Source organism: Danio rerio, chromosome 6, assembly GCF_049306965.1.
Source record: "Danio rerio strain Tuebingen ecotype United States chromosome 6, GRCz12tu, whole genome shotgun sequence".
Classification (NCBI taxonomy): Eukaryota; Metazoa; Chordata; class Actinopteri; order Cypriniformes; family Danionidae; genus Danio; species Danio rerio.
The window spans coordinates 19,118,257-19,144,680 of record NC_133181.1 but is presented as its reverse complement, the minus strand read 5'-3'; the positions used below and the strand labels follow the sequence as shown (position 1 = coordinate 19,144,680).

Below are 26,424 nucleotides of genomic sequence, written 5' to 3'. Positions count from 1 at the left end.
ATACTTGTTGCAACTTTCCCAAAAACATTTGTGGCTGTATTAGAACAAAAGGGTGCTTCTAAATGCTGAACAAAGGGTCTGAATACGTAGGACCATGTGATATTTAAGTTTTTCTTTCTTAATAAATCTGCAAAATAAATATCTGTCAATATAGGGTGCTGTGTGTACATTAATGAGGAAAACAATAACTTAAAAAGATTTTAGCAAATGGCTGCAATATACAAACGAGTGATATATATTATACTTTGTAGCCAAACTAATTTCTTTAAGAGGTTAAAGTTATTGAGAATGAAAAAAAATCTTCTTTGTATTACTAGGGAGAGAAAGGGGTAGGACATCCAGGCCCTCAAGGTCTACCTGGACCACCTGGACCTCCTGGACCCTCTATTTCAGACAGAACAGTGAGTGTCAATGCAAATAGTGCTGCTCTGTATAGTGTGCTTGAATTTCAAAAAATGTAAACAAATATTTAACACAGTGAGTAAAATACTGTATACTGTTTTTAATTCATTCATAACTTCCATGGTTAGTGTGCAAAAGGTTCCTTTACAGTCAGTCTCTTTACTTTATCCAACTTTATCGCACTTAAGAAACAAGTTCCTCCAAGTTATTATAAAAAAGAGGCAATGAATAGTAGCGAGTGGAATATGCATAAAGGCCACCCTCATACATATGGATGTTCGAGTGGCTGTAGGCAGTCACTCGTTAGAGTTTTGATTTTGGAGAAAGCCAAAAAACAGCATTGAGTTTGTTTCCATTCTGTGCACTTGTAATCCACTTCCATTCTGTGCTTGTAATGTGTATTCAGTGGCATTTAGCAGCAGTTCTCTGGGTTACTTACTCTCTTCTGATATGGATATATGGCTGCATTGCAGAGCATGCTTTTTTTTTGTTATTGATGAATCGACCATGGATTCACCTCTCGCAGCACTTGAGCACTATGAAGATGACAACTTTATTAGTTGTTAATACATCTGAAAGAATTCCTGAAACCTGTCATCCAGAGACCAGGAAACCACCTTATCTTCAGTGGAGGGTTGGGGCTGCAACTGCATTTTGTGTGTGATACACCAGGTGCGACTGGTGAGTGACGTGCTGCCTCCTTACCCACAGCCAGTTGCCAGTAACTAGAGGTTGCTAACAGAGAAACCCTTCCTCTTGGTCAGGTAGTTTAAGTCAGGGGTTTTCAAACTGGGGGCCGCGGCTCCCTGGGGGGGCGCCAGATGGCGCTAGGGGGGCCGCAAAAATTTTTAGATAAGGGGTAATCAATGGGCCCACATGGATGAATTTTGTGTCCCGCATCATTCTGAAGGTTAATATATTTTTTATTATAATTTGAGCTCAAAAGTACTGCAAAAATTAAGCTTTATGCTTATGTCATTTAAATGCAGTTGACACTTTCGTGAAACAGGAAAAGAAGCGCAGCGGCCCGCCTCTGTGCACGGGGACTTTTATTGAATAAGTGCTTCTGGCCGGCCGCTTCCTGTGATTTTTGGCGCTTGTCTGCTGCACCTGACGGCGTTTACCTTTCACTTACGCTTACCTCTTTTACGCTAAACAACTAAATGAATGCTCAGGTCTATTTACTGACAATATTTCAGTTAAAATACATGATCAATAAGAACATTATCGGAGGCTGAAAGCACTTTCCTTAATCCCGGACGAGCCCCCAAAATGTAGTGGTTTTCTTGGTTTTTCTCTTACTCAATCAAACTCAGTCTGGAGGTTATGAATATCAGAAGAATATACTTTAATCACCACAACTTCAGGTTACAGAATCTCAACATAAAGTCTCTATCAACACTTTTTAAGGCCAAAACGAAACAAAGAATGCTCGCAAGTATGTGCCAGATTTAGGGTCAAAAAGATGAACGAGTGCTAAAATTTTTATAGTTTAGAAGAAGAGGATGATGAAGAGGATCCATGCCTTGGGTGTTAAGTGCTAGTCAACCTCTACCCCAAAACGGTGGCTCTCTACGATACGCAAAGTATCTGAGCTGAAGATCAACGTACTCTACGGATTATGTGTGTGGATGTTAGATTAGAATATTATGTTGTGACCATATATTGTGAAATTGTGCATGTTGGTTTTTATTTTTATTTTAGTGTTTTAGTTTAATTACTGTATGTTAAATAACCATGACCCCCAGAAGCAAATAGATAACTAATTGTATGCTTAAAATACTACTTTTTATGATATCAACAAAATAGAATCAAGTCTTTTACTGTGTCTTCGTCAGAACAGGACACAGAGGTTTGGCGTGATTCTATTCCAAAGTGCAATTACATGATTTGGTCATTTGTAATAATACTGTGACATATATTTGTCATTAGGTAATATGGCTGAGGGCTAGATCATGGAGTTGCACTATGGGCCAAAAGCAAGAATATTAAGACTTAAAGTCTTAAGAGGAGGGATTATATGAGGTGGATTTTGTGCTCTTTAAAGTGTGAAGTTAATATATATATTCAAATTATATGTGTATAATCTGCTTGTAGACTTGCTTACCATTAAAACAATTAAAGTGTTATGAAGAGTTAGAAAGGGGAAATGGCCTGAGGAAACAACTAAGGGTCATAAAAAAGGGATGAAAAGAGAGTGGTAAAAAAGCCTGAGGTGTCTCAGGAAACAGATGTCAGAGGTTGAATTTGGGGTCAGGGGTTAAACTAGGAGGGATCTTCTGTAACATATGGAGAACAAAGGAAAAAAAACTGGTGTGAAAGACTATTTAAAGAGGCCAGAACATGAGTGAGGCAGAATTTTTCAGACAGAGACGCTACTGGGGGTCTCCTGAAAGTTCTCCTTTGTTGTCGACAATAAAGTATATTCTTCTGATATTCATAACCTCCAGACTGAGTTTGATTTAGTAAGAGAAAAACCAAGAAAACCACTACACCTGTTTATGGCTTGTGTTCCTAAGTAACCGATCAGCTAGGTGATGGGGAGTGTGCACCTCTCTGCGCAGGCTTCATTCATAGGGAACAAATAGCATTTAAAAGACACGGCACAACATTGCACCTCGTCCACAGTGCGACAGGCTTTACACTTTGCATTGTACAAATATCAATCAGACGGTCCTCTTTAAAGCATGGCAAACAAACATATTAAAATTGTAAAGCAAAAAGTGCTGCAATAACAATGAATGGAGCTGTCATCACATCAGCGAGTTCTCAGAGTTTCACACCTGTTACACTAATGACAGCTGGATGAGCTCTGCAGTGGACCTCTTACTCACATTGGTTCATAACTGGATGATTAAAAAGAACTAAATTGTATACACCCTGAGTAAAACCACTATAGCCTATAAAAATTATAATGTATCTGTTTGTGTTATGTTGTAGGGCTAATTAATTATCAAATATTAAAATGTATAAGTGCTCTGTATTTAATGGAGCTCAACATATCGGATCAAATTTTAATACTCTAAATATAAATGCATTTTTTTCAAGATGTTCCACTTTTTCCCATATTTATTTGTGTAACTAATTTAAATGTAATGTTCAGTATTATTATTAATAGAACAAACTGGTATGAACATTCTAAAGTCAGCAAAGCCTCTAAAATTATGCAAAGTAAAACTTGTGGCTCTTTGAACTTGAATACCCAATTCTAGATTGCATTTAGGAAATTATTTTTTAGCAGTGTAATTCAGGATTGTCGACCTGAGTAAATTATGATGTGCACAAAAAAAAGGAATAAAAATAAACAAAACACACTGAACCACTACAGCCTCCATTGTAGTATTGCTAGTTACAACAGTACAGTTAACTGTTAACAGGCTGATGAATGACAAAACTCTTTAAAACTTCAAAGCTTTAAATCTTTGGATACATTTAGAGTCTCAGCTGTAAGGGTAAATACAGAAGAGTCTAGCTGTGCATAGGCAGAAAAAAAGCATAAAAATGGCATAAAAAACTGTGTAAACGTGACGACTCGTACACAAAATATGGCTTGATGGAAACCAGTGAGAGAAGACCACAATAAACACTGCGCATGAAGATTTGATCAATAGATTGAAGCACTGAAACCATGTCAACTCAACTAACATCTTACAAAAATTAATCCAGATAGTCAATAATATAAATTTATTGAATAATATATAATAATATAAATGTATTGAATAGTACAATTTAAAAAAAATTAAGTACAGTTGTTAATTTGAGGGGGTAGCGTCATTTTTATTTTATGGGGGTCCCCGAAAGAATTCGCCCTACACAAAGGGGCCCTCAGCTGAAAAAGTTTGAAAACCCCTGGTTTAAGTTACAGAAGTTGCACAATTCTGGCCCTCCTAAACTGGTTTTCTAGAGCATGTACTCCTCATTACAGTAAATTGTTCTGAGAAAGGACCACCACTCTCAGGGAAAAGGCTCCATCTGTCATCAACTTTTAGATATCTAGAACCTGCACATTTGTTTTCCAGACTTGACACCAGCGGTAGCTGGCACTGTCACTCAGGGTAGAGTTCCTTCAATGTGGACGCCTACATCCTGTAGTGGAGTCTATTCATTGACTGGGTTCTTCTCAGTAACTCAACCCCCAAACTTGCCCAATTAGAATTGTATTATACTTCCTTTAGAAAAACATGGAAGAGACAGCTGTCACTCCAAGGCACAGAAGTTTTTCATCCCTGTACTCTCTAGTCTACATGGGCAGTAGATGGTGAATTCAGGAAGCATGACCTCATGATCCGGAATCTAGGAATGCCACAACATTTAAACCCTTATAGGCTTCCCCTGTAGGTCCTTTTGTATCTCTTTGAAGGCCTTTTGGGTTTTCAGAGAGACCCAGTAGAATCTAATGTATCATGTCTTGAGTTTGGCCCGGGCAAGTTTGGCATTATTTCAAGACCCCAATCTGGTTATGTGCCCAGGTTTCCTATAATGTCCCACAAGACCAAGTAGTAGACTTGCAAGCATTGCCCATGGAGGATGCAGGCCCAGCCATTCCTTTTGTGCCCGGTCCAAGACCTACATTCCATTGGACTGCACATAAAGTTCAGAGGTTCTCACCAGAACCGTGTCTGTTTTGTAGGCCAGCAAAGAGAAGTGCCTTCTCTTGACTAGTCCACTTGATACCGATGCCATTACCTGGACGTAAGCAGTCACATGGCAAGCCATGCCCCCTAAGATCATAATCAGCAGTGCTGCCTTTCTCTGAGCGTTAGTGCATGGCACCTCTCTAGCAGACATTACTAGAGCTGTTAGCTGGGCAACACCTAACTAATTTACAAGATGCTACATTCTTTAGTTGGAGCCAGTTTATCCTATGTATTAGGTAAGTGGTGAGGAAATAAGGCTCAGTTTCAGACTTGCTGTGCCATCTTCCCTAACCTGGACATGCATGTGCTTATTATTACTCTGCTAGTAATTTTCCCAACCAGAGAACCTTAGAGAGTTCTTCCTTAGCTCCCTCCGTCCAACTTGGTGGAAGAGACCAATGTTTAGCCCAATCACATCTCCAATCATGGTATTCAGTGCCTGTGGAATGCAAGTGGAATGCTCCAATTCATCTTTGATCAACCAATTTCCGAATTTGGGTATTCACTAAAGACTTCCAATCACATCCTAACCAAGGGAAAAACTTTAACTAAATTGACAGACATATTGTTGTCAAGATGATCATTAATCCATCTATCTTGATAAATGAGCTAATACTTGTTTTATGTTGTAATGTTCTGTCTTCAGACTTTTGTGGATATGGAGGGTTCTGGATCATCTCAGGTATGTTTCAGTAATAAACTTAATACCTTTTAGTTTATGTTCATATTATTATCAGTAGTAGTGTATATCTGAAGTCTTTGATTTTTTTTTTACTTTTTAGGGTTTATGTTGTCCTGGTCCACCAGGGCCTCCTGGACCCCCTGGGCCACCAGGTCCAGAATGGGAAAATGGATCAGAATTTGATCCCACTGAAATTTCCCCAACTGGTCTACCTGGACAAAGTGTGTTCCGTGGACGACCTGTAAGAAAAAAAATCTTCTGTTCATTAAAGGGGTTTTTATTGTTTTAATGCATTTCTTGAAATGATAATACATACATGCTCTCTACTCAAATCAGCTCTATCTTGCTAAAAAAAAATGTTGCAGACATGACACAAACTTTACTTTGACTTGTATTTCATTGCAGACAGTACAACACACATTGTTTAATTTGATCCATATAATTTTATTTATTTACTTATTTCAAAATAAACACATTCCAATTTTGGTTCTTGTAACACATTTGAAAAGAAGCTGAAACAGTAAAGCATGTACCACTTTATAATGTTGCCATTTTTTTCACAACACTTGAAAGACATTTAGGGACTGAAAGCCAAATCATGTGTCAGAATGGGAATATTGTTTATAGTTTAGGGAAATGTGTGTGCTTTTTGAAATATTGTTTTATAATTAAAGCTTGGTTATAGTGCTTTAGCGATCAATAAAAAACTGCAACATAATCATTTTTGGATGTTTGGGGGAATTAATTTAGTTTTTTTTATAACTCAGGGGCCCCCGGGTCGACCTGGAAAACCTGGTCCTCCTGGTCCCCCAGGTCAAAAGGTAATTAAAATATTCAAAACAAATTCATATACAAAGTGTTAAAATAAATTACAACAGCTTATATTTTTTAATTTTTTTAGGGAGACTGTTGGAAGCTTGACTCGCCTGGAGTTTCAGGGGAAAGAGTAAGAAAAGTGATGCTAGTATGTGGAATGAATAGGATGTTAAGATTTTATTACATAATTCTAAAAATTATTTTCTTTTCGTTGTAGCAAAGCTCCTCCAGTTGGTTTTTTACCAATTGGTTTCCATCATGGGAGACTAGTGAGGCACAGGTATCCTAAAGTCATGCATGACAGCTGGGTGTGGTGTCAAAAGAGTGTGTATGAAAACGATTATCTTTGCTGTCATGTGCACACACACTTTATATATAAAACTTTAAGTAAATGCAACTGTTGTTGTTGTTTTTGTTGTTGTTAAAATACCCATTAATGAAGTTTTAAACCTTTACTAATGGTCAGTTTTTTAACAGATCTGTAAAACAGATAAACTGTTAAACAATGTCAGATTCATTAGATTTTAGAAAATTAAGATTTCTTGTTTCATATTTCCATTTTTTTTAGAGCTGATATCAAAGTGAACCCATAAACCAATGTCTGATAAATGTTTAAGTGTTCTTGGGTCAGTCTTATAATATTTCCTCAAACCCAATTTCTTTCTGTTCAGGGTACAGAAGGCTCATCAGGGATGCCAGGCCAGGAAGGTTTGGTTGGACTGCCGGGGCCCATGGGTCCTCAGGGACATCCAGGACCCCCTGGCCTCCCCGGACCTGCCATCCAAATTTCTGTAAGTTATTAAGTCTTTGAGCACCCTTAACGTTTTTAACTGGCATTATAAATGATCAGTTGACCTTTTAGCCATAGACTATTAAAACAAAAAAAAACTCAATTTACTGCAGTGGTGTGAGGAACACAATTTAACCAAAGAAACTGGTCAAAGGTGTTTTGTTAGAAAGTTAAAGGTTTAAGGTGTTTGATCTCAGGACTCTCAAAGACTGCAATCACGCATAACTTGTGCTTCTATGGGGCCCAGCACATGATCTGCCATATCAGATGTTTGTTTGAATGTGTTTTCAGAGAAATGGAAATAAAACAGAGATAGACCTTCGTTACATTCCAGGAGCTGTGGGGCTACCAGGTCCACAGGTAACAAGCGGTCTTCTCGAACACAAAGATCAATAACCCACCCATACTGACCAAAGTAATTTCCTACCCATAATTGACTTACTTTTTTTAGCTGTAACGAAGGCCCAAATCTCAAGTATTGGTAGACCGATATACCTCTAATGATGATATACCACCCAATATATGTCAATTTTTAAATAAACTATAAACGTTGCATTTTCATCACATCAACACAGTGTTTATTCTTTATTTGTCTAATGATTATTTTCCTCTACAGGGACCTCAGGGGATACCTGGACTTCCGGTGAGATTATGTGAAAGACAGCTGCCAGATTATTCTAATGTTCATCAAGTCAGGTGCAAAATTAGATCTCTTTTCTGAACTTTAAACTCTGCAGGGCAAACCTGGTTTACCAGGTATCCCAGGCCAAAAAGGTGATGAGGGACAAAGAGGACGAGAGGGAATGCCTGGATTAGATGGCTTTCCAGGACAAATAGTGAGTGAATATTGTCTAGTTTGAAGATGTGACTTGAATAACAATATTGTAACATTTAAATGATTTGTTGAATTTTTACAGGGACTAAAAGGGGAACGAGGGTGGAAAGGCGACAGAGTAAGTGTTTATTTCTATAATAAAAATGATTTGGGAACACTTAAGTGTAAGTGTAGAATGGCTGTAGAAAATGTTACTGTAATATCTTTTTTTGTTTTTAGGGTGAGCCTGGTCGTAAAACAGGCCCTCCAGGACCCCCAGGGCCACCAGGTCCTCCAGGAGAAGTGACCTATGTTAATGGCAGTGTAAGTGTTATGGAGTTAAACCCTCAACACTAAAAAAAAAAGTAATCAACATTCACTTAAAAAATAGTAAACTTGTTGCCCTAACATTCTTAAGTAAATGAACTTAATGAGCATAATTATAAAAAATAAGTTCAATTAAAATGTTCCAACAGGAACTCAATTTTTTCAAGTCAAGTCAGCTTGTCCCTTTTTAAGGAAACTGATTTACTATCTTTATAAATAAAGTATCTAATCACCTTTTAGAACTTTGTAAAAAAAATCTGTTGCTAAATGAAAAAAAAATCAAATTTTATTCCAGATAAAGAAAGAGTATGCAACTTATGACCAGGTGAAAGGAACTGATTAATATTATAATACCTCATGCGTAACATGTATATTCAAATAGTAGAATCCCCTATGATTTTGCACCTATATATACTGCATTATGGGCTGCACGGTGGTGCAGTGGGTAGCACGTTCGCCTCACAGCTAAAAGGTCGCTGGTTTGAGCCTCGACTGGCTCAGATTGCGTTTCTGTGTGGAGTTTGCATGTTCTTCAAGTGTTTGCGTGGGTTTCCTTCGGGTGCTCTGGTTTTCCCCACAAGTCCAATGACATGCAGCACAGTTGAATTGAGTAGGCTAAATTGTCTATAGGGTATGCGTGTGAATGAGTGTGTATGGATGTTTCCCAGTGATGGGTTGCAGCTGGAAGGGCATCCGCTGTGTAAAACATATGCTGGATAAGTTGGCGATTAAATTCCCTGTGGCGACCCCAGATTAATAAAGGGACTAAGCCGAAAAGAAAATGAATGAATGAATATACTGCATTATAATCCATCTATGTTTTGTTTTTTAGATGACACCGGGTTTGCCTGGTCAGGCAGGATTTCCTGTAAGTTTTTAGTGTCTAATAAAATTTTGTCATAAGTATCATGTGAAGTAAAGGATTTATACATATTTTTTATGATTTTGGATAACATACAATTTCATTGCAGCGGGTGTAATATCATCATCTAGGATTTTTAACAATTAAATAAAAAGATATTTTATCTTTATTAGATCTTAATATAACTTGTGGAATAATCTTAAAAATAAAATATATTTCTGTGAACAACTTTGAAAAACTATGACAGGTGACTATAACAGGTGAGAACAATTTTATATTACATTTTATATACTTTTATTTTTATAGGGACCAGTGGGTCAAAAGGGTGACCAGGGGGAACGTGGACTTCCAGGAGTTTCAATTAAGGTCATATATTTTACACTTTTATCAAAACCTGAGAAAAAATATTCCTCTTTGTCATTATTTTAGAGTAGCCATTCCACTGTGATAGAATTAGAAAGATGTTGAAATTGTTTACACTCAGCAATCAACTTTCCGGAGTCCCTGCATTCAACATTGTTTACATGAATTATCCAACAAGACTTTTAAATCTTTTCACATTAGACATAGATGTGGTTTGTTTTTATTAGGGTCAGAAAGGTGAACCTGGCCTGATCTATGACTCCACTCGTAGTCCCATTTACATGGGGGGACCGACTGGACAGCTGGTGAGAGATATGTGACTGTTATTCAATTAGATCACTTCTATACAGTACATCTATAGTATGGTTTAACAATTAATGTAAATGCTGTCTGTTTTAGGGTGAGCTAGGACCTCCAGGGCCAATGGGACCTGCAGTGAGTTTTTGTTTGCTGTCTTGCTTGATTGTTAAAGCTGCTGATATTTCACGTGTATATATATATATATATATATATATATATATATATATATATATATATATATATATATATATATATATATATATATATATATATATATATATGTATATAAATATATATATATGTCATACGTTTTTCTCTCATTAGGGACCAGCTGGGCCACAGGGACCAAAAGGAGAAATAGGAATTCCAGGCAGACCCGTGAGTATTATCAGTTATCTGTACATGTGTTTCAATTACAGACAAATAGACACTCTTTATGGGACTATTGTTCAGTTTTTGCCTGTAGTGTCATTGTCCAACTTCTTTGTCTCATAATGCATTGTCAGCGTTGATGTTTAAACCAATAACTGTTGTTTTCAGATACTTTATGAATGTACTGTTTTTTTATTATTTTCATAATATATAAGTATATTCTTGATCACATAATATTCTTTATCAAAAAGGGTCGACCTGGTCTGATTGGTAAAAAAGGCCAGAAAGGCGATTCAGGTGGAGCAGAGGGATATGCCTATCAGGTAAAAAATTGGCAAATTTTATTTATTTTTGTATTCACTATTATTATAGAAACACATATATCATATACAATACTATAGATTTCAAAATGATTTTAGGGACCCCCTGGTCCGCCCGGGCCACCTGGTCCACCTGGACTTCCGGGAAGATTTCATGTGAGTAATAAACTAATATTATGTAAGCTTGTTTTTTTACAAAAAATATAATATTTGTACTGGATCAGAGAATTTGATGTGATCTACTTTTAAGGGCTATGATGACGTCAGCTCAAGATTTCCCCATGGTGAGTGTGTAATTTTTTCAATCCAGAGTCACCTTTCAGTTTACAGCATGAGAACATTTGTTTTTTTTTGTTTTAGGAATCAGTGTGCTTTTATTGTTGATTATTCCATGGTCTGAGGTTGAAATTTAATTTAATAAAATAGTTTATTGCACAGGTAGTTCCAGTCAGTTTTGATCACATCTTTAATTACATGTGCTACCATCCAAGATTAGTAGCAACCATAGTAACTCAGTGACTAGTAATTAGTAACTCTGGAGCCTTCTTTTTTTTAATCTCGTGTTTAAAAAGATTGTGTGAGGGGATTTCAGCAATATGCTTAAAATATTTCCAAAGAGACATTCAACATGACTTATTATGAGCTATTAGATATGCCCATGTCATATACACACACAATCCATAAATGTAAATCCTTTAATTATTTTGGTCCCACTTTATATTAAGTGTCCTTAACTACTTTGTACTTACATCAAATAAATAAATACAATGTACTTACTGTGTTTATGATGTATTTGAGAACACTTGTGGTGCTTTTGAGTTGGGATAGAGGTTGGGTTATGGACAGGTTTGGTGGCATGGGTAGGTTTAAGGGTGGGTTAAGGTGTAAGGGATGGTCAACAGTGTATTTACAAATGTAATTACAAAAGTTAATTACAGATGTAATTACATACATGTATTTAATCAAGCATAAATACACAGTAAATACATGTATTTACACAATAAGTACATTGTAACAAACTATTAATTCTTATGTACGTACATATTAGTTAAGGCCACTTAATATAAGGTGGGACCATTATTTTTTATGTAACCTCTGAGACCTCTTAAGAATGTGTATTTTTTAAGCAACTGCTAATTAAATAGATATTAATCTATCTCAAATTTCATCCCAGCTATCAAAGGGGACAAGGGTGAAAGAGGAGCACCTGGCATCCCTGGTTTGCCAGGTATGATTTATTAAAGCACCAAACCTCATCAAACCATCATCATCAGTAAAACTAATATCTAGAGCACTGAATTTAAACTTTTTTCTGAACTATAAAATCTGTAATGTGAATATCAACATTTCCTGCCACAGGTCTCACAACCACATATGACATTTATTCATTTAAGGTACAATATTTCATATTTACTTTTAACTTTTTAGTAATGTTTTGCTGAAAATGTACTCAATAATTTATTAAAATCCTGTAGCATGAGATGAAAGGAGAGCCTGGTTTTAAAGGAGAGAAGGGAGAACCAGGAGGAGGATATTATGAGCCTCATTACGGTGGAGTACAAGGTCCACCAGGAAGACCTGGACCTCCGGTAACAGCACAGACATGAAAAGATGGCATTTAGATTATTTTATAAAAAGGTTTAAGTTACTAAAATATTATTTTGGTATAGGGTCCAAGAGGGGAATCTATTAGGGGACCTCCAGGTCCCCCAGGACCTCCCGGAGCTCCAGGAACTGGCTATGAGGGCCGTCCAGGTAGTCCCGGACCACCAGGTCCACCGGGACTTCCAGGATCACTGCTACCAAGTGCAGACGGACCCTCACAAAGTAAGGAATCCACACAGTCACACGCTTTTAGATGTCCAGACATGCAGTGCTTCTTGACATGATGAAGTCTTAAATCGTGTCCTGTTTAATAAATGAAATAATAATATATATGCATAAAAAAGGCATAAATAAATAAAAAATTTAGTCATTCTGTTTTAACACCTTGATCTTCTAGCTATCAGTGTTCCAGGGCCGCCTGGGCCACCTGGGCCTCCTGGACGTCCTGGACAACCTGTACATTTAAGTGGGGTGCGTTTTCACTACTGAAACTTAGTGTCTGAGGGCACACTGATGGAAACACCTGTTACTTGGTTTTAATGAGATTATTAGATTTTTAATTTAGTTTTTTTGTTTTTTGTTCTACAGGTTACAGTCATGAGGTCAGTTGATACAATGGCTGCAACAACCATCCAGTATCCAGAAGGCACTCTAATCTATGTAAAAGACAACAAAGAACTTTATTTGAGAGTACATGAAGGTGTCAGAGAAGTCCTGGTAATTTTCTAAGCTTTATTATTGTTTGTCCATCTTCATGTAAAAATAAAACACAAAGTGTTCTTGGTTTGTCCATGTTCAAAAAACATGTTTGCATGATCTGTAGATCATTCTTGTGCATTCTCATATTTAAAGAATTTCACTCTGTCTCAGACAAACACTGTAGTTTTTTTTTTTTTTTTGCAAACACATTATTTGTTGCATGCAGCTCTACTTATTCTGTCTGTATAGACTTTTGCACAGAAACACCATGTGTAAGAGATACGGCAATTAAAATAAAAGGGTTACTATGTAACCCTCGATCACCGAGGGGGAACAGAAATGATATGTGGCAAAAACCTCTACTATGGGGATTTCGCCATTAAGCCAATCATCTAAAGAGAAATAAAGAGAGCCAATGAAATGCCAATGAATTGGCAGTGCCCAGTGAACATAGCTAGCAGCAATCTCAAATCGTAATAATTAAATATAAGACAGCCAGAGTCATATCGCTAGGTACATTTTAAGCTGAAGAGCCGAACAAAGTTGTCAGCTGAGTTGCAAGCACTGTGGTGATGGAGCATAGCATTTCCCCCTCAAGGAATGAGGGGTTTCGTTACCTAACAGGAAGGGAACTCCAATGCTATCTGTAAAACTTCCATTTTGGGGAAATGTATGGAAAATGCCACAGCAGTTGAACCTTGTCACTGCACTGGTGAGAGGTTTGCCAGGCTCCAGCATGAGTGCACCATCATCACTAATGATTCAGCCCTCTAATATGTCCTCTTGCCCTAACTTACATTTACTTACTGTGAAGCGCTTGAAGGCTTATTTTTATTTTTTGGAAGTCATAAAATATACTCCTAGTTAAATTCTTGGAGTTGTTTTATATAACAATGCGTTGGGAAAGCATGCCTATACCGAATGGGAAGAACGCTGCAGGTGGATGCCCAGATCTAGTGTCTCGTGCCTCTTTGGAACTGGATGATGATGCGATGCTTTCCCAGTGTGCCGCCATCTCCACGTCCTCAGGGAGAGAGAGAGAGGGGGGTGATCATAAAACCAACCAATTGTGGAGGGGACAGAGAGAGAGTAGAGAGTGCTCTAGCTTGAGTGATGGTGTAAACCACTGAGCTGGTATGTCACCTAAGTCCTCCGTGCTCCATCTATGAACTGCATGTGGTGCCAGATGGTGCCTGTCCTAGAGAAGAAGGTCTTTCCTCAAAGGGATTTGCCAGGGAGGAGTCATCACGAGGAGAAAAGGTTCTGATATCCAGGTCTGGCTGGGCCAGAGAGGTGCTCTGACCTGCTCCTTATCCTCCCAGTCCTAGCACAGTTTCTGTGCGAGAAGGCTCACTAGAGGAAATGCATATTTGTGCATGCCCTGGGGCCAGCTGTAAGCAAGCGCGTTTGTGCCGAGGGGGGCCTCATTTAGGGAATAAATGGGTGGAATTAAGAATATGGAATATGGGTGCATTAAGAAAGTGAACTGTCAACGTCACGCACTGAGGACATCTGGTCATCAGTGTCATCGAGTAAGAGGACGGTCACCTGAGAGGTTGGACCACTTCTCTCAATCAAACCTTGGATTGAGCACGCTGAGGAGTGGGGGGCCTGCAGGCCTACAGGGGTGGTTTGCCCTTTTGCAAGAGCTAGCTGCCATCCCAGTGATGACAAGCTCTGCACGACTGTGTTGCTTTTTTAGGGAAATTTGTTTTTTATACAAACTGCTTTTTCGTGAACCGGATCAGTGAATGGGACCAGAGATGGAAGAATGGACCCAGCTCGACTGCCACTACTCGTGTTGTCTCTTGCACTGGACCCAAGAGATACAGCCTCTCAGGAGACTGCAGCTTTCGCTCTCAAACAAATGAATGAAGTCAAAGATTCAGCAACAAGACTTTTTCAATTGTACGTGAAGCTGTTGAGGAAAAAATGTGCTGAGCAACAGGCGGCCGGCAGCTTCATACTCAGCTGATTGTGATTGCTGCCAGCTGTGTGTGCTGGGTGCTGCCAATTCATTAGCATTTCATTAACCCATATTATTACTCTTCAGAATCATTGGCTTTCTAGCAAAATGCCCATATTGTCAAACTGAAACTCAGTGAAACTCAAGCCTCAAGGTGTAAAATTTGACTGTTTAATTGCAGCATCATTTTTATTAGTTTCAGCAGGAGAACAAGTTAAATGTGTTTAATGGAAAGTCATTCAAACAAGCTCATACCCTGCTTCATATGTCCCACACCCCTTTACCTTCAGATGTTTGTTTTAAGTTTAAATGCATTTAGCATATTTTTCTGTATGATTTTTTTAGGTAACAAAACATAACTTTTGAAAACGCTGCCCAAATTGGAAAAATTAAAAAAAAAAAAAACATTCATGTTTCAGTGTGGACTGTGAAAATTAAAGCTTTTGAAAACCATGCTGCATTTTAGTTATGTGACCAATTCACATAACGTGGTGGAAAGCAGATGTTTTGGATGATATCCATTTTGACAGCTTTATTAAAGATTAATGCCAGTTTGTACATGCTTCATATTACCTCTCTCAGAGCATAGAATGTTTACCGGGAGATATTGTTTGGTGGTGAAAACAGGCAACAGTTGTGGTATTTTGCCGCAACATTACAAATAGATGGAAAGTAAATAAATAGTGTTAAATTATGAAACATAGCATTGATGTCCCCCTCCTGCTAAGGAACTGCTTTTTTGATGTGCACAAGTGACGTAACGATGTGAAGATTGAACAGGTAGTTTTCAGACTTTCAATTCTGATCTAAGAAATGGAGCAAAGCGACTGAGAATAATAAAAGTACCGATCATTGTTACCGAGCGCTGGTGGTTTGCGGCTGGAAGGGCATCTGCTAGTAAAACTTATGACAGAGTAATTGGTGGTTCATTCTACTGTGACGACCTATGGTAAAGCAGGAAATAAGCCAAAAGAAAGGGAGTCAGTAATTAACATAGGTCCACTGCATTAACATTCAGGTGGACATGTTTCTGCCACCATTCTGTAATTAATTATTTGCTGCATAATTATGCCTCATGTTTCTGTTTGTCTGTTTCATTTCAGCTTGGAGAATATACTGCTTTCCCCAAGGGTCTGGTGAGTTACAAAATATCTAATTTAATTATAAGAGTAATCAATAAAGGTACAGTCACATTTGTAAATATTATAATATATTTTGAAATTATGTGGGAAAAAAATGTCCATTGTCAATAGTATGGTGATGCGTTAAGCGTTTTAACAAAAGCAGCATTCAGTTGTCAGTGTGTGTATATATATATATATATATGTGTGTGCGTGCGTGTTTATGTATGTATGTATGTATATGTATGTGTGTGTGTGTGTGTGCGTGTTTATGTATGTATTTGTATGTGTGTGTGTGTATATATATAAGCCCCTTTCACACAGTGATACCGGTAAATATCCGGAAAATTTCCGGAACGACTTTACCGGTATATTCAAAAAAGCGCTGTTTACACGGGTGAGGATGTTACGGAAATTTTCCGGAAAAGAGCATTCACACATCCATTCCAAAATACCGGTAAATTCTGACATCATTCACCACAAATGAGCTTTAAACGGCTGCGCTTGTATTTGTAAACATTTGACTAAATTACAAACTCTGTGGATGATCAATATTGTGAACAACTTTCGCAGGATCACTTTCTCATGTCGAGATGTTCATAATATGTGCTTGTGCAGGCGCTCACAGGCTGTTTCACAGGCACACGCAAAGCTTGAAGGTAAACAAACAACGGCTTATCATAAGCATCTCATCGATGATTATTTACACAGTTGGAAAAATATTCAAAGGTTTTTATTCTCACAAAACGCGCGGACGTAAATGCGTCTGACTGTTGTGATTGGCTAAAGCAGACGCCTCACGTCAGCACGTTCTAGACGTGCACGCGCTTATTACGGTAATCTTCCTTCTGCATTCACACAACGCAGCATTCCGGCAAATTGCCGGTAATGTTACAACTTCTCTTTCCGGAAAATAGCCAGAACGAATTTACCGGTATTTTCAAAATGACCTGTTCACACATACAACCTTTCCGGAAAATTGCCAGCAATTTTCCGGAAAGGTCTGTATGTGTGAAAGGGGCTATATATATATATATATATATATATATATATATATATATATATATATATATATATATATATATATATATATATATATATATATATATATCGCTTTCTCATTCTATGCTGCTGTGCTGTTCGTTTCTAGGATAAGATGGAAGTAGTGGCACCTCCTCAAGTGGTTTTCTACCCTTCAGATTACCCTACAGTTGCACCACCAAGAGCCCCTTACCCTCAACCCTACCCCATGCCATATGATCGCAGATTTGGATATACACCAAGCCACAGGCCTGTCATTCAGGAGACTAGACTTCCAGCTCATGTACACACCTCAGGGCGTGCGGTAAATTTCTTATCTTTAATATGAGGAATGAGTGTACAAGTCCAATAATTGGATTTTTGGAACATTTACGTGAAAACGAAAAATGTAATTTCCATCAAAGTGTAAACAACACCATTTGCTAATAGACTTGCCGAAAGGCTTGATTACAATAATAAGCAATAATAATGCAAAATGTGGAGTGAAACTCAAGCCTCTAGGTGTAAAAGTTGACTGGTCAAACTGCTGCTGCAAATAAACAGTTTCAGCAGAATAACAAGTTATATGTGTTTAATGGGAAATCATTCAAACAAGCGCATATCTGCTTCATATGTGACAATTAGATTTTATACGTTGTGCTAACTCAGCATTTCTCAATCCCACTCTGCTTCACCTTAAGAGGTTTGTTCTAAATCACTGATGCATTTTGCATTTTTTTCCCCACCATTTTGGCCTTTCATATATACTAAGATGATGTTTTTAGATAACAAAAACATAATTTTTGAAAATGCTGCCCAAAGTGGACGAAAAAAAAAAAAAAAGTTGTGTTGGACTGTGAAAATGGAGGCTTTTGAAAACGATGATGCATTTGAGTCATGTGACCAATTCACTTAACATGGTGGAAAGCAGATGCTTTTGATCTTATCTGTTTTGACAGCTTTATTAAAGGTTAACACCATTTTGTGCATGCTCCATATTACCTCTCTTCAAAGAACATGGAATATTTATGGAAACAACAGTTGCGTCATTTTGCTGCAACATTTCAAACAAATGGAAAGTAAACAAATGGCAGGCGGATATGACGCAGGTCTTGCGTCTGTAAGTGAAGTACATGAACGAAAACTTTTTCAGTCGTTTTATGAATGAAAGTGTGTACTTGGAGCATTTATAGACAAAAACGCTGTTTTGAAGTTTATCTGGATTAGTGTACACGTAGCCTCATTGAAAAGGCATTTTAGTGTGTGCTTTGGAAATGTATATTCTATTCACAGAGGTATATTATGTCACACTTCATTCTTTTTTAATGAGATGCTTCAGACATGAATGAAGTAGAGGGCACTAGGGAACCACAATGCGTAGTGTCAATGCGACATGTCAGCCAGAATCAGTTTATGCATAGAATTATATCTGAACAAGATGTGTTAAATAAGAGAAATATGCTAAATATGCAGATAGGTTGGCCACAAGGACTGGGATTGAGAAACTGTGCTAACTGAACATGTTAAATCGTTTAAAAACATATTGACAGACATTTCAAAAGGATTTTGCGATTTTGACTTTTCGTGTAAAAATTGGCATCGGTTCTATTGTGAAAATTTGAAAAAACTTTATATTTGATAAAGTGACATTACAATACCAATAGTTTAGCATTAGTATTACTGTACTGATACACAGAGTTTTGGAGAATGTTTTATTCATACTGTATGTGTCTAAAGATATTTCTTTTTTTCCAGAAATGTTTCACTAATTGATCAAAGTGACAGTGTTAACTAAATAAATAATTATTTAGCATTAGTTAAAAATTGATCCAATAAAGAAAAAAACAGCTCTACAGAAGATAAAAGACTCATTCAACTCAAGTCAGTTCACTGTAAAAATGACAAAAAGTTAAATTAATGGGAGCATACAAAACAAAGGAATCAAGTTTGAAAAATCTTATCATTTAAACTTGCCATAATCTGTTTTGTCATCCTAGCTGCATTTGGTTGCTCTGAACTCACCTCAGCGTGGCAACATGCAGGGCATTCGAGGAGTAGACCACCAGTGCTTCTTGCAAGCACGAGCCATTGGGCTGAAAGGAACATTCAGGGCTTTCCTGTCATCCCAGTTACAGGATCTAAACAGTATTGTCCGAAAGAACGACAAGGACCAGTTACCTATAGTAAATCTTAAAGTAAGATATTTCATTTGTCATCATAGTACTATTTTGTTAAGTAATAAGAATATACCGTAAGATGTTCAATTTTCACACAGGATGAGGAATTATTCAGCAACTGGGAGTCTATTTTTGAGGACTCAGAGGGCAAGATGTATGATGATGCACGCATTTACTCTTTTGATGGTCGAGATGTTCTCAACGATGATGCCTGGTAAGATGATGCCTGATTATCACAACAGTGACTAAGATATAATCACTAACTAGAACTTAGGAATAGTTTATCTAAAAATTAAATATTTGTCATCATCAACTTCTTCAGAACACACATTAATATATTCTGAAACAAATCTGAGAGCTCCATAGACATCACGGGTGAAATATTCAAAGCCCAGAAAGGTATTGAGAACATCATCAGTGCTTTTGTGAAGAAAATAAAACAAATCCTTGGCTTTATTCTTCTCTCCAGTTTAGGGGTCAATGGTTCATTTAGATCAGAGGGAATAGACTCTTTACAACTGAAAAAAAAACTACTGTGCAGGAATATTAACAGTTAACCAGTTAATTTTCTTTTAAACAAACATTTATTTTACACCTGATAAAAAAAACATTACACTCAGGATCTTAAAGACAAAAATGTCCACATAAAACTGCAATTTTAGTTTTTTCTTCAAGTTTGCATATAATGCAATATATATATAAAATTCACCTTTATTTGTATAGCACTTTTACAATGTAAATTGTGATATATATATATATATATATATATATATATATATATATATATATATATAGATAGATAGATAGATAGATAGATAGATAGATAGATAGATAGATAGATAGATAGATAGATAGATAGATAGATAGATAGATAGATAGATAGATAGATAGATAGATAGATAGATAGAGACATATATATAGATATATATAGACAGTTACAGTTGAAAAAATACAGTTTTGCTCAGTTCAGTTTGGTAAAGAATCACTACTGAGAGTCCAAACACTAAAGAGCAAATCCATCGAGATGCCTTCAGAAATGCCTTAATCCTTTGTGGCATTAATTCAACAAGGTACTGAAAATATTCATCCGAGATTTTGGCCCATATTGACATGACAGCATCATGCAGTTGCTGCAGATTTGTCGGATCCATATCCATGATGCGAATCTCCCATTCCACCACATCACAAAGGTGCTCTATTGGAGTGAGAACTGGTGACGGTGAAGGCCATTTGAGTACAACAGTGAACTCATTGTCATGTTTAAGAAACCGATCTGAGATGATTCACACTTTATGACATGGCAGTTATCCTGCTGGAAGTTGCCATCCGAAGATGGGTACACTTTGGTCATAAAGGGATGGACATGGTCAGCAAAAATGCTCAGGTAGGCTGTGGCGTTGACACGATGCTCAACTGGTACTAATGGACCCAAAGTGTGCCAAAAAAATATCCCCCACACCATTACACGTCCAGCCTGAACCATTGATACAAGGCAGGATGGATCTATGCTTTCATGTTGTTGACGCCAGATTCTGACCCTATCATTCGAATGTGGCAGCAGAAATCGAGACTCATCAGACCAGGCAACATTTTTCCAATCTTCTATCATGCAATTTTGGTGAGCCTGTGCAAATTGTATAGCATCAGTTGCCTGTTCTTAGCTGACAGGAATGGCACCTGGTGTGATCTTCTGCTGCTGTAGCACATCTACCTCAAGGTTGGACGTGTTGTGCATTTAGAGATGCTCTTCTGCATACTTCGACTGTAACGAGTGGTTATTTGAGTTACTCTTGCCTTTCTATCAGCTTGAACCAGTCTGGCCATTCTCCTCTGACTTCTGGCATCAACAAGGCATTTGCACCCACAGAACTGCCACAGAAATGCTCAGTTTGAACTGCAGCAGGTTTTCTTGACCATGTCTACATGCCTAAATGCACTGAGTTGCTGCCATGTGATTGGCTTATTAGAAATTTGCGTTAACAAGCAGTTGGACATTTGTTATAGAATTAATTGGATAAATTGTGCAGCTGTTTTATGATGGATGAGAGATTGTGGTTTGTATTTCCGTACTAAACATTTTATGTGTCTTATATAGTTGTAAATAGCATTGTCTTAAGGTAATAATTAAGTTTTAGCTTTTTTTCGTATTATTGCAGTATAGTAAATTAATGCAAAATCAGCAGATAAATATCGGAGGCCAATACATTAATGCATCCTTTTTTTGACTCTTGATGTGCAGGTAGCTGTTGACAGTTTTATGAATCACCAAGGGCTACAGAAAGGGAATCTTTTATTTATAGGTGTACTGCTTCTTTAAAAAAAGCTCATTATTAACCTGAAATGTATGTTTACCCTAACCATTCAATAGGCCAGAAAAGATGGTATGGCATGGATCAAGCACTCATGGACAAAGGCACACTGAGAGCTTCTGTGAAACATGGCGAGTAGGAAGTGATGGAGTCATGGGCATGGCTTCCTCTCTTCAAGAAGGGTATCTACTTCAGCAACTGCCCCGGCGTTGCACCAGCTCTTACATTGTACTGTGCATTGAGAACAGCTACATTGCTGAACCATAATGAGTGCAAAACTTACATTTGTCACAAACTGAAATTTTTTTGTGTGTGTGACTGCTGGTGCTTTATAGTCCGGTTGGATGGAAACTTAGTTATAAAATGTGTTGTATCTACTCAGTTTTCTTGTCTTTAAATACATTTGGCCAAAATCTTGTTATAAATGAAGGAGCACTTTGCAATGGTGGTTTAATATAATATTGCCTATGAAACTGAAAATGCAAGGATAAGACATTTTTTATGTTCCTTAAATTCAAAAAACTAACCCCAACTACATTGCAGTAAACCTGACAACACATTGTCAGAGTAAAAAATACTTGATCGGTTTGGGATGGGTTCACAATTGTTTTTTAACAAATGTATATACTATTGTATTTTCATACATAACATGCTCAGGCAAAAACAACATTTCCAAAGCTTGTTTCCAAACGATTGTTTGCAAGTGTCTTAAAATGTATTTCCAAAAATATGTCAGTACCTAATTCTGTTTGAACTACTTTTTTGTTATTACCGTTTTCATTCATATTTGTATGTGAAAGATTTTGTTAGCCTATGTAACCTTTATTTTATACTTCGTCACTCAATCACATCAGACATTCCATGATTGCAGTGCAAATGACTGGTTGACTTTCTACAGAAAGATGACCTAAAAATAGGTAAATCCTTTTTATATTATTTATTTTGAGGTTTACTTTTTACATGTAACCTGAATATTGTTTTTGCTCTGCATTCTACAGTTTAAATGTGACAGCTAAAATCACTCTTATTTTTACTGTATTTCTTATGACACTTACATTAATAAAACATACAATCTCCACTGTGTACACTTGTTGCTTCTATATAAACAACTTATTGAAACTCCAACACAGCCGATTAAACTTGTCTATTTTGCTCTGATTTTAGATTAATGTAAAATAATTAACTACTGTACTATTACACAAGCAAGAGGACAGTCTTCCCATTTTATTAGTGTAATTGCAAATTAACTTATTTCATACAACATTTTAACAACAACAACGATTCTTAACGGTGCCATAGAATGCTTTTATACATTCTTTAAATGGGATATATGCACCGGGACTTTTAATTTTAATCCAGCTCAAGCACTTGCTTTGTACTGTTATCCCATTTTAAAACTGCCTTATTTAATACCCGTTTCTTTAAAAACCAATGATCTTCACTGCCTGGTTGAGATATGATGTAAAGTGGGTCTCAGACTGGACAAGGGACATTCATTCATTTTCAACCGATTTTCCGGGGCCGGGTTGCGAGAACACCACACTCCCCTCTCCCCAGAAACTTTCTCCAGCTCCTCTGGGGGGATCCCGAGGCTTTCCCAGGCCAGCCAAGAGACATTGCCCCTCCAGCGTGTCACGAATCTTCCCTAAGGCTTCCTCCTGGTGGGACATGCCTGAAACACCTCCCTAGGTACAGGCGTCCAGGAGGCATTCGAAACAGATGCCCGAGCCACCTCAGTTGACTTCTCTCGATGGATAGAAGCATTGGCTCTACTCAAAGCTTCTCACCCTATAAGGGTGCACCTTACCACCCTTTAAAGGAAACTCATTTCTGCCGTTAGTATCTGTGATCTTGTCCTTTTGATCATGAGCCAAAGCTCAGGACCATAGGTGAGAGCAGGAACAAAGACCGACCGGTAAATCAAGAGCTTTGCCTTTCGGCTCAGCTCCTTCTTTACCACAACAGACTGGTACGTCCACCGTATTACTGCTGCCGCTGCACCAATCCGCCTGTCAATCTCACATTCCATCCTTCCTTCACTCGTGAACAAAACCCCAAGATACTTGAACTCCTCCACCTGGGGTAAGGACTTTCCTCCAACTTGGAGAAGGCAAACCACCTTTTTCCGGTAGACCACAATGGCCTTGGATTTGGAGGCATTGATTCTCATTTCAGCCATGTCACACTCGGCAGCAAACCGCTCCAGTGCACGCTGAAGGTCCATGTTCGATAAAGCCAACAGAACAACATCGTCTTCAAAAAACAGAGATGAAATCCTGTGGTCCCTGAACCGGACCCTCCCCAGCCCAAAGCTGCGCTTTGAAATTCTGTCCATATAAATTATTAATAGAATTGGTTTCAAGGCCCATTGATTGAGTGTGGACAAGTAGCTCTGCGTTAAATATTTTTTTTCCAAACCATGTGTAAAATATGTTTAAAAAATAATAATTAGCACAGTATTCTGTTTGCCTGCTTTTGCTGACGGCAATTGTGTTTAAATGGCCTTTCATCCTTTTTTATGCTTAAGTAAATGAATGCTTAAGTCTATTTAACTGATAACATTTAATTAAATAGCATTAGCAATGCTGTAAAAGAAACCTTATGAAATTTAAAATAGTCACATTACTCTTTCACTGGAAGTTAAATAGTGGCTGAAAAGCACTTGCTGTGCATATAGCCAATTGTTGTCTGATTTCTACATAGAAGGTAGGTAATTACAAAGCATCTCCAGAAATAGTTTTACAACACCACTGATATAGCTAGAAATTGTCCCTACAATAAAAACTCGTTTTTTTTACCTTATTTGGAAGGTTTTTGGATGTTAAAGGTCATGAAACCCTCGATTCAGTTCAAATTTACCTTGGAATTTAAGAGCAGGAGAAAGCAAGGACAGCGAGCAGCAGTCATGTCTTGGGCCATTCTGACAAAAAACAAGGTAAAGCATGAGGAAATGCAACATTTTCATATTTAAAATGTTTATTTAAAAAAAAAAATTAGACATACTTTTAAGAGTCATACTTTTTAGAAGTCCTTGGGCACTGGAGCATTTGAAAGTGAGCCTCTGTCAGCATTTTAATGCTATGTAAATATGAATCAGCTGATTTAGACTCTGCTTGTAAACTTTTTAGTGTCCGTGGCTGTTTAATTGCTGTAATTTCAATAGGAAACGTAACAGCCAATCAATGTCACTGCTGGGGTTTGCATATTAATTATCCTGTATATAACATCATAGTCAGTGTATTGTTCTGACTGGTCTGTTTTTTCAGGGATTTTACACCGTTTGTCAGTTTAGTGGCTAATTCGTACCAGTTCAGTCGTACGAAAAAGTATTTTAAAAAGGAGGCATGGCACCTAACCCAACCCCTAAACGTCATTGGGTGATCGTACTAAACTGTACGAATTAAATCGTACAAATTCATAGGAATTAGCCACTAAATCAAAAAGTTACAAATTGCAGTGAGATTGCATTGGATTTACATGAAAACAAAGAAACAATGGTGTTTAAGACTCAAGGTCACTCTTATTATTCAGCTATTATTGTATATCAACATTTTATTGTACGGAATCTTTACATTTAAAAAAAAACGAATTAAACAAACTACTTTAACAAAAAAAACTATATCAGTTGAGTCAGTGATTTAGTGATTACATTGGGACAGTGATAAAGGGGACTGTTACTTGCTTCAGTTCTAAATGAATCATCTGTTTTGAACAAATCATTTGAATTAATAAACCACTCACTGAGACAGACTTTTGATCACTTTCTGTGATCAACATGCCAGCACATAAACATTTATAATATATAACTTATAGTTATTTAGGGGAGGGGTGGGGTGTTTTCTAGTTTAATTGGAAATTACTTTGTGATTAATAAGGTTAAAATAATGTCATTTTGTGCAAACAAAGTTTAAACAAATTCAGCCATGCAAAAAAAATAAATAAAAAAACACAACTAATGACTCTATATTACACACAAAAAGGAATCCAGAATAGGTTCCTGATGCATTAAGGGTATAGTGTTTTTGCAAACACAGATAAGCTTAACAAAACTGGAAAAGTTACAAAAATGGTGGACTTTACTCACGTACTCTTGAATAAAAGGGTGAATAAAGACTCGTTTAATCTGGAGTTTGCAGCGGTTTCTATAAACAGGCTTTATATGGTTCATAAATACACAAGAAACAGAAAATCTGATTTGTCTTAACCGTTAAGCTCAAAATGTTTCCTAAGATGCACACTCAAATTAAAAGATTAGTTTAAGCCAAAATGAAAATTCAGTTATTCACTCACCCACATGTTGTTCTAATCCAGACACATTCATTCAATGTCATACTTGTTTTAGATTAATCAGGGAGCTCCCTCATAGCTTGTCGTGGAAGAGAAGATATAGGTGAACAAAGTTGTGTTCACACAAGTCTTCTTGGAGCCTCTTTATGATTACAGTTGAACCACTGTAGTTACAGATTATTTAGACAATGTTTTTTGGTTCTATTTCTGGACTTCGAACATCTCATGATCATTGCTATTCATGGAGTTCTTAGATTTAAAATATTTTAAAAGGTCCTATGAAATTAAAATAAAGTTTTTTAGATGTCAGTAACAGTATTTTTGGTTTTTAAGATATCTATAAACTAGTGTGCTCAAAACAAAACAGCGACAAAATTTGCGCTAAGACATAAAAATGATATAAACATGTAAAGCTTGTAGTTCGTCACTTCCCCCTATATGGAAAAACAATTTTTTTCCTGTCACCCCAAACTAGTTTCTCATCAAATCATAACCATCCAAAATGCCCTCTAGTATCTGACATGCCCCGCCCCCTTAAAGACTCTTTACATTTGA

General features: G+C 37.2%; 1 protein-coding gene across 4 annotated transcripts in view; it reads left to right on the top strand.

The window, feature by feature from the left end:
* col18a1b (collagen type XVIII alpha 1 chain b) overlaps positions 1-22,665 on the top strand; it is a 67,076-nt gene extending 44,411 nt beyond the window's left edge. For 2 of the 4 annotated variants that reach the window (XM_021477079.3, XM_073954003.1), the window contains 31 exons: positions 318-401; positions 5,686-5,721; positions 5,822-5,962; positions 6,489-6,542; positions 6,623-6,667; positions 6,755-6,817; positions 7,209-7,328; positions 7,619-7,687; positions 7,944-7,970; positions 8,065-8,163; positions 8,245-8,280; positions 8,382-8,465; positions 9,301-9,336; positions 9,637-9,696; positions 9,921-9,998; positions 10,093-10,128; positions 10,318-10,371; positions 10,617-10,688; positions 10,785-10,841; positions 10,936-10,969; positions 11,860-11,913; positions 12,045-12,079; positions 12,161-12,274; positions 12,356-12,512; positions 12,688-12,761; positions 12,879-13,007; positions 16,059-16,091; positions 17,227-17,421; positions 19,094-19,291; positions 19,372-19,487; positions 21,642-22,665. In XM_021477079.3, the coding sequence (XP_021332754.2) occupies positions 318-401; positions 5,686-5,721; positions 5,822-5,962; positions 6,489-6,542; positions 6,623-6,667; positions 6,755-6,817; positions 7,209-7,328; positions 7,619-7,687; positions 7,944-7,970; positions 8,065-8,163; positions 8,245-8,280; positions 8,382-8,465; positions 9,301-9,336; positions 9,637-9,696; positions 9,921-9,998; positions 10,093-10,128; positions 10,318-10,371; positions 10,617-10,688; positions 10,785-10,841; positions 10,936-10,969; positions 11,860-11,913; positions 12,045-12,079; positions 12,161-12,274; positions 12,356-12,512; positions 12,688-12,761; positions 12,879-13,007; positions 16,059-16,091; positions 17,227-17,421; positions 19,094-19,291; positions 19,372-19,487; positions 21,642-21,849 (2,598 nt within the window). In that variant the 3' untranslated portion in view covers positions 21,850-22,665. Of the gene's footprint in view, positions 1-317; positions 402-5,685; positions 5,722-5,821; positions 5,963-6,488; positions 6,543-6,622; positions 6,668-6,754; positions 6,818-7,208; positions 7,329-7,618; positions 7,688-7,943; positions 7,971-8,064; positions 8,164-8,244; positions 8,281-8,381; positions 8,466-9,300; positions 9,337-9,636; positions 9,697-9,920; positions 9,999-10,092; positions 10,129-10,317; positions 10,372-10,616; positions 10,689-10,784; positions 10,846-10,935; positions 10,970-11,830; positions 11,914-12,044; positions 12,080-12,160; positions 12,275-12,355; positions 12,513-12,687; positions 12,762-12,878; positions 13,008-16,058; positions 16,092-17,226; positions 17,422-19,093; positions 19,292-19,371; positions 19,488-21,641 lie in introns of all 4 variants that reach the window. The other 2 variants (XR_012407910.1, XR_012407909.1) reach the window with 2 other exon arrangements.
* Positions 22,666-26,424: the final 3,759 nt, after the last annotated feature.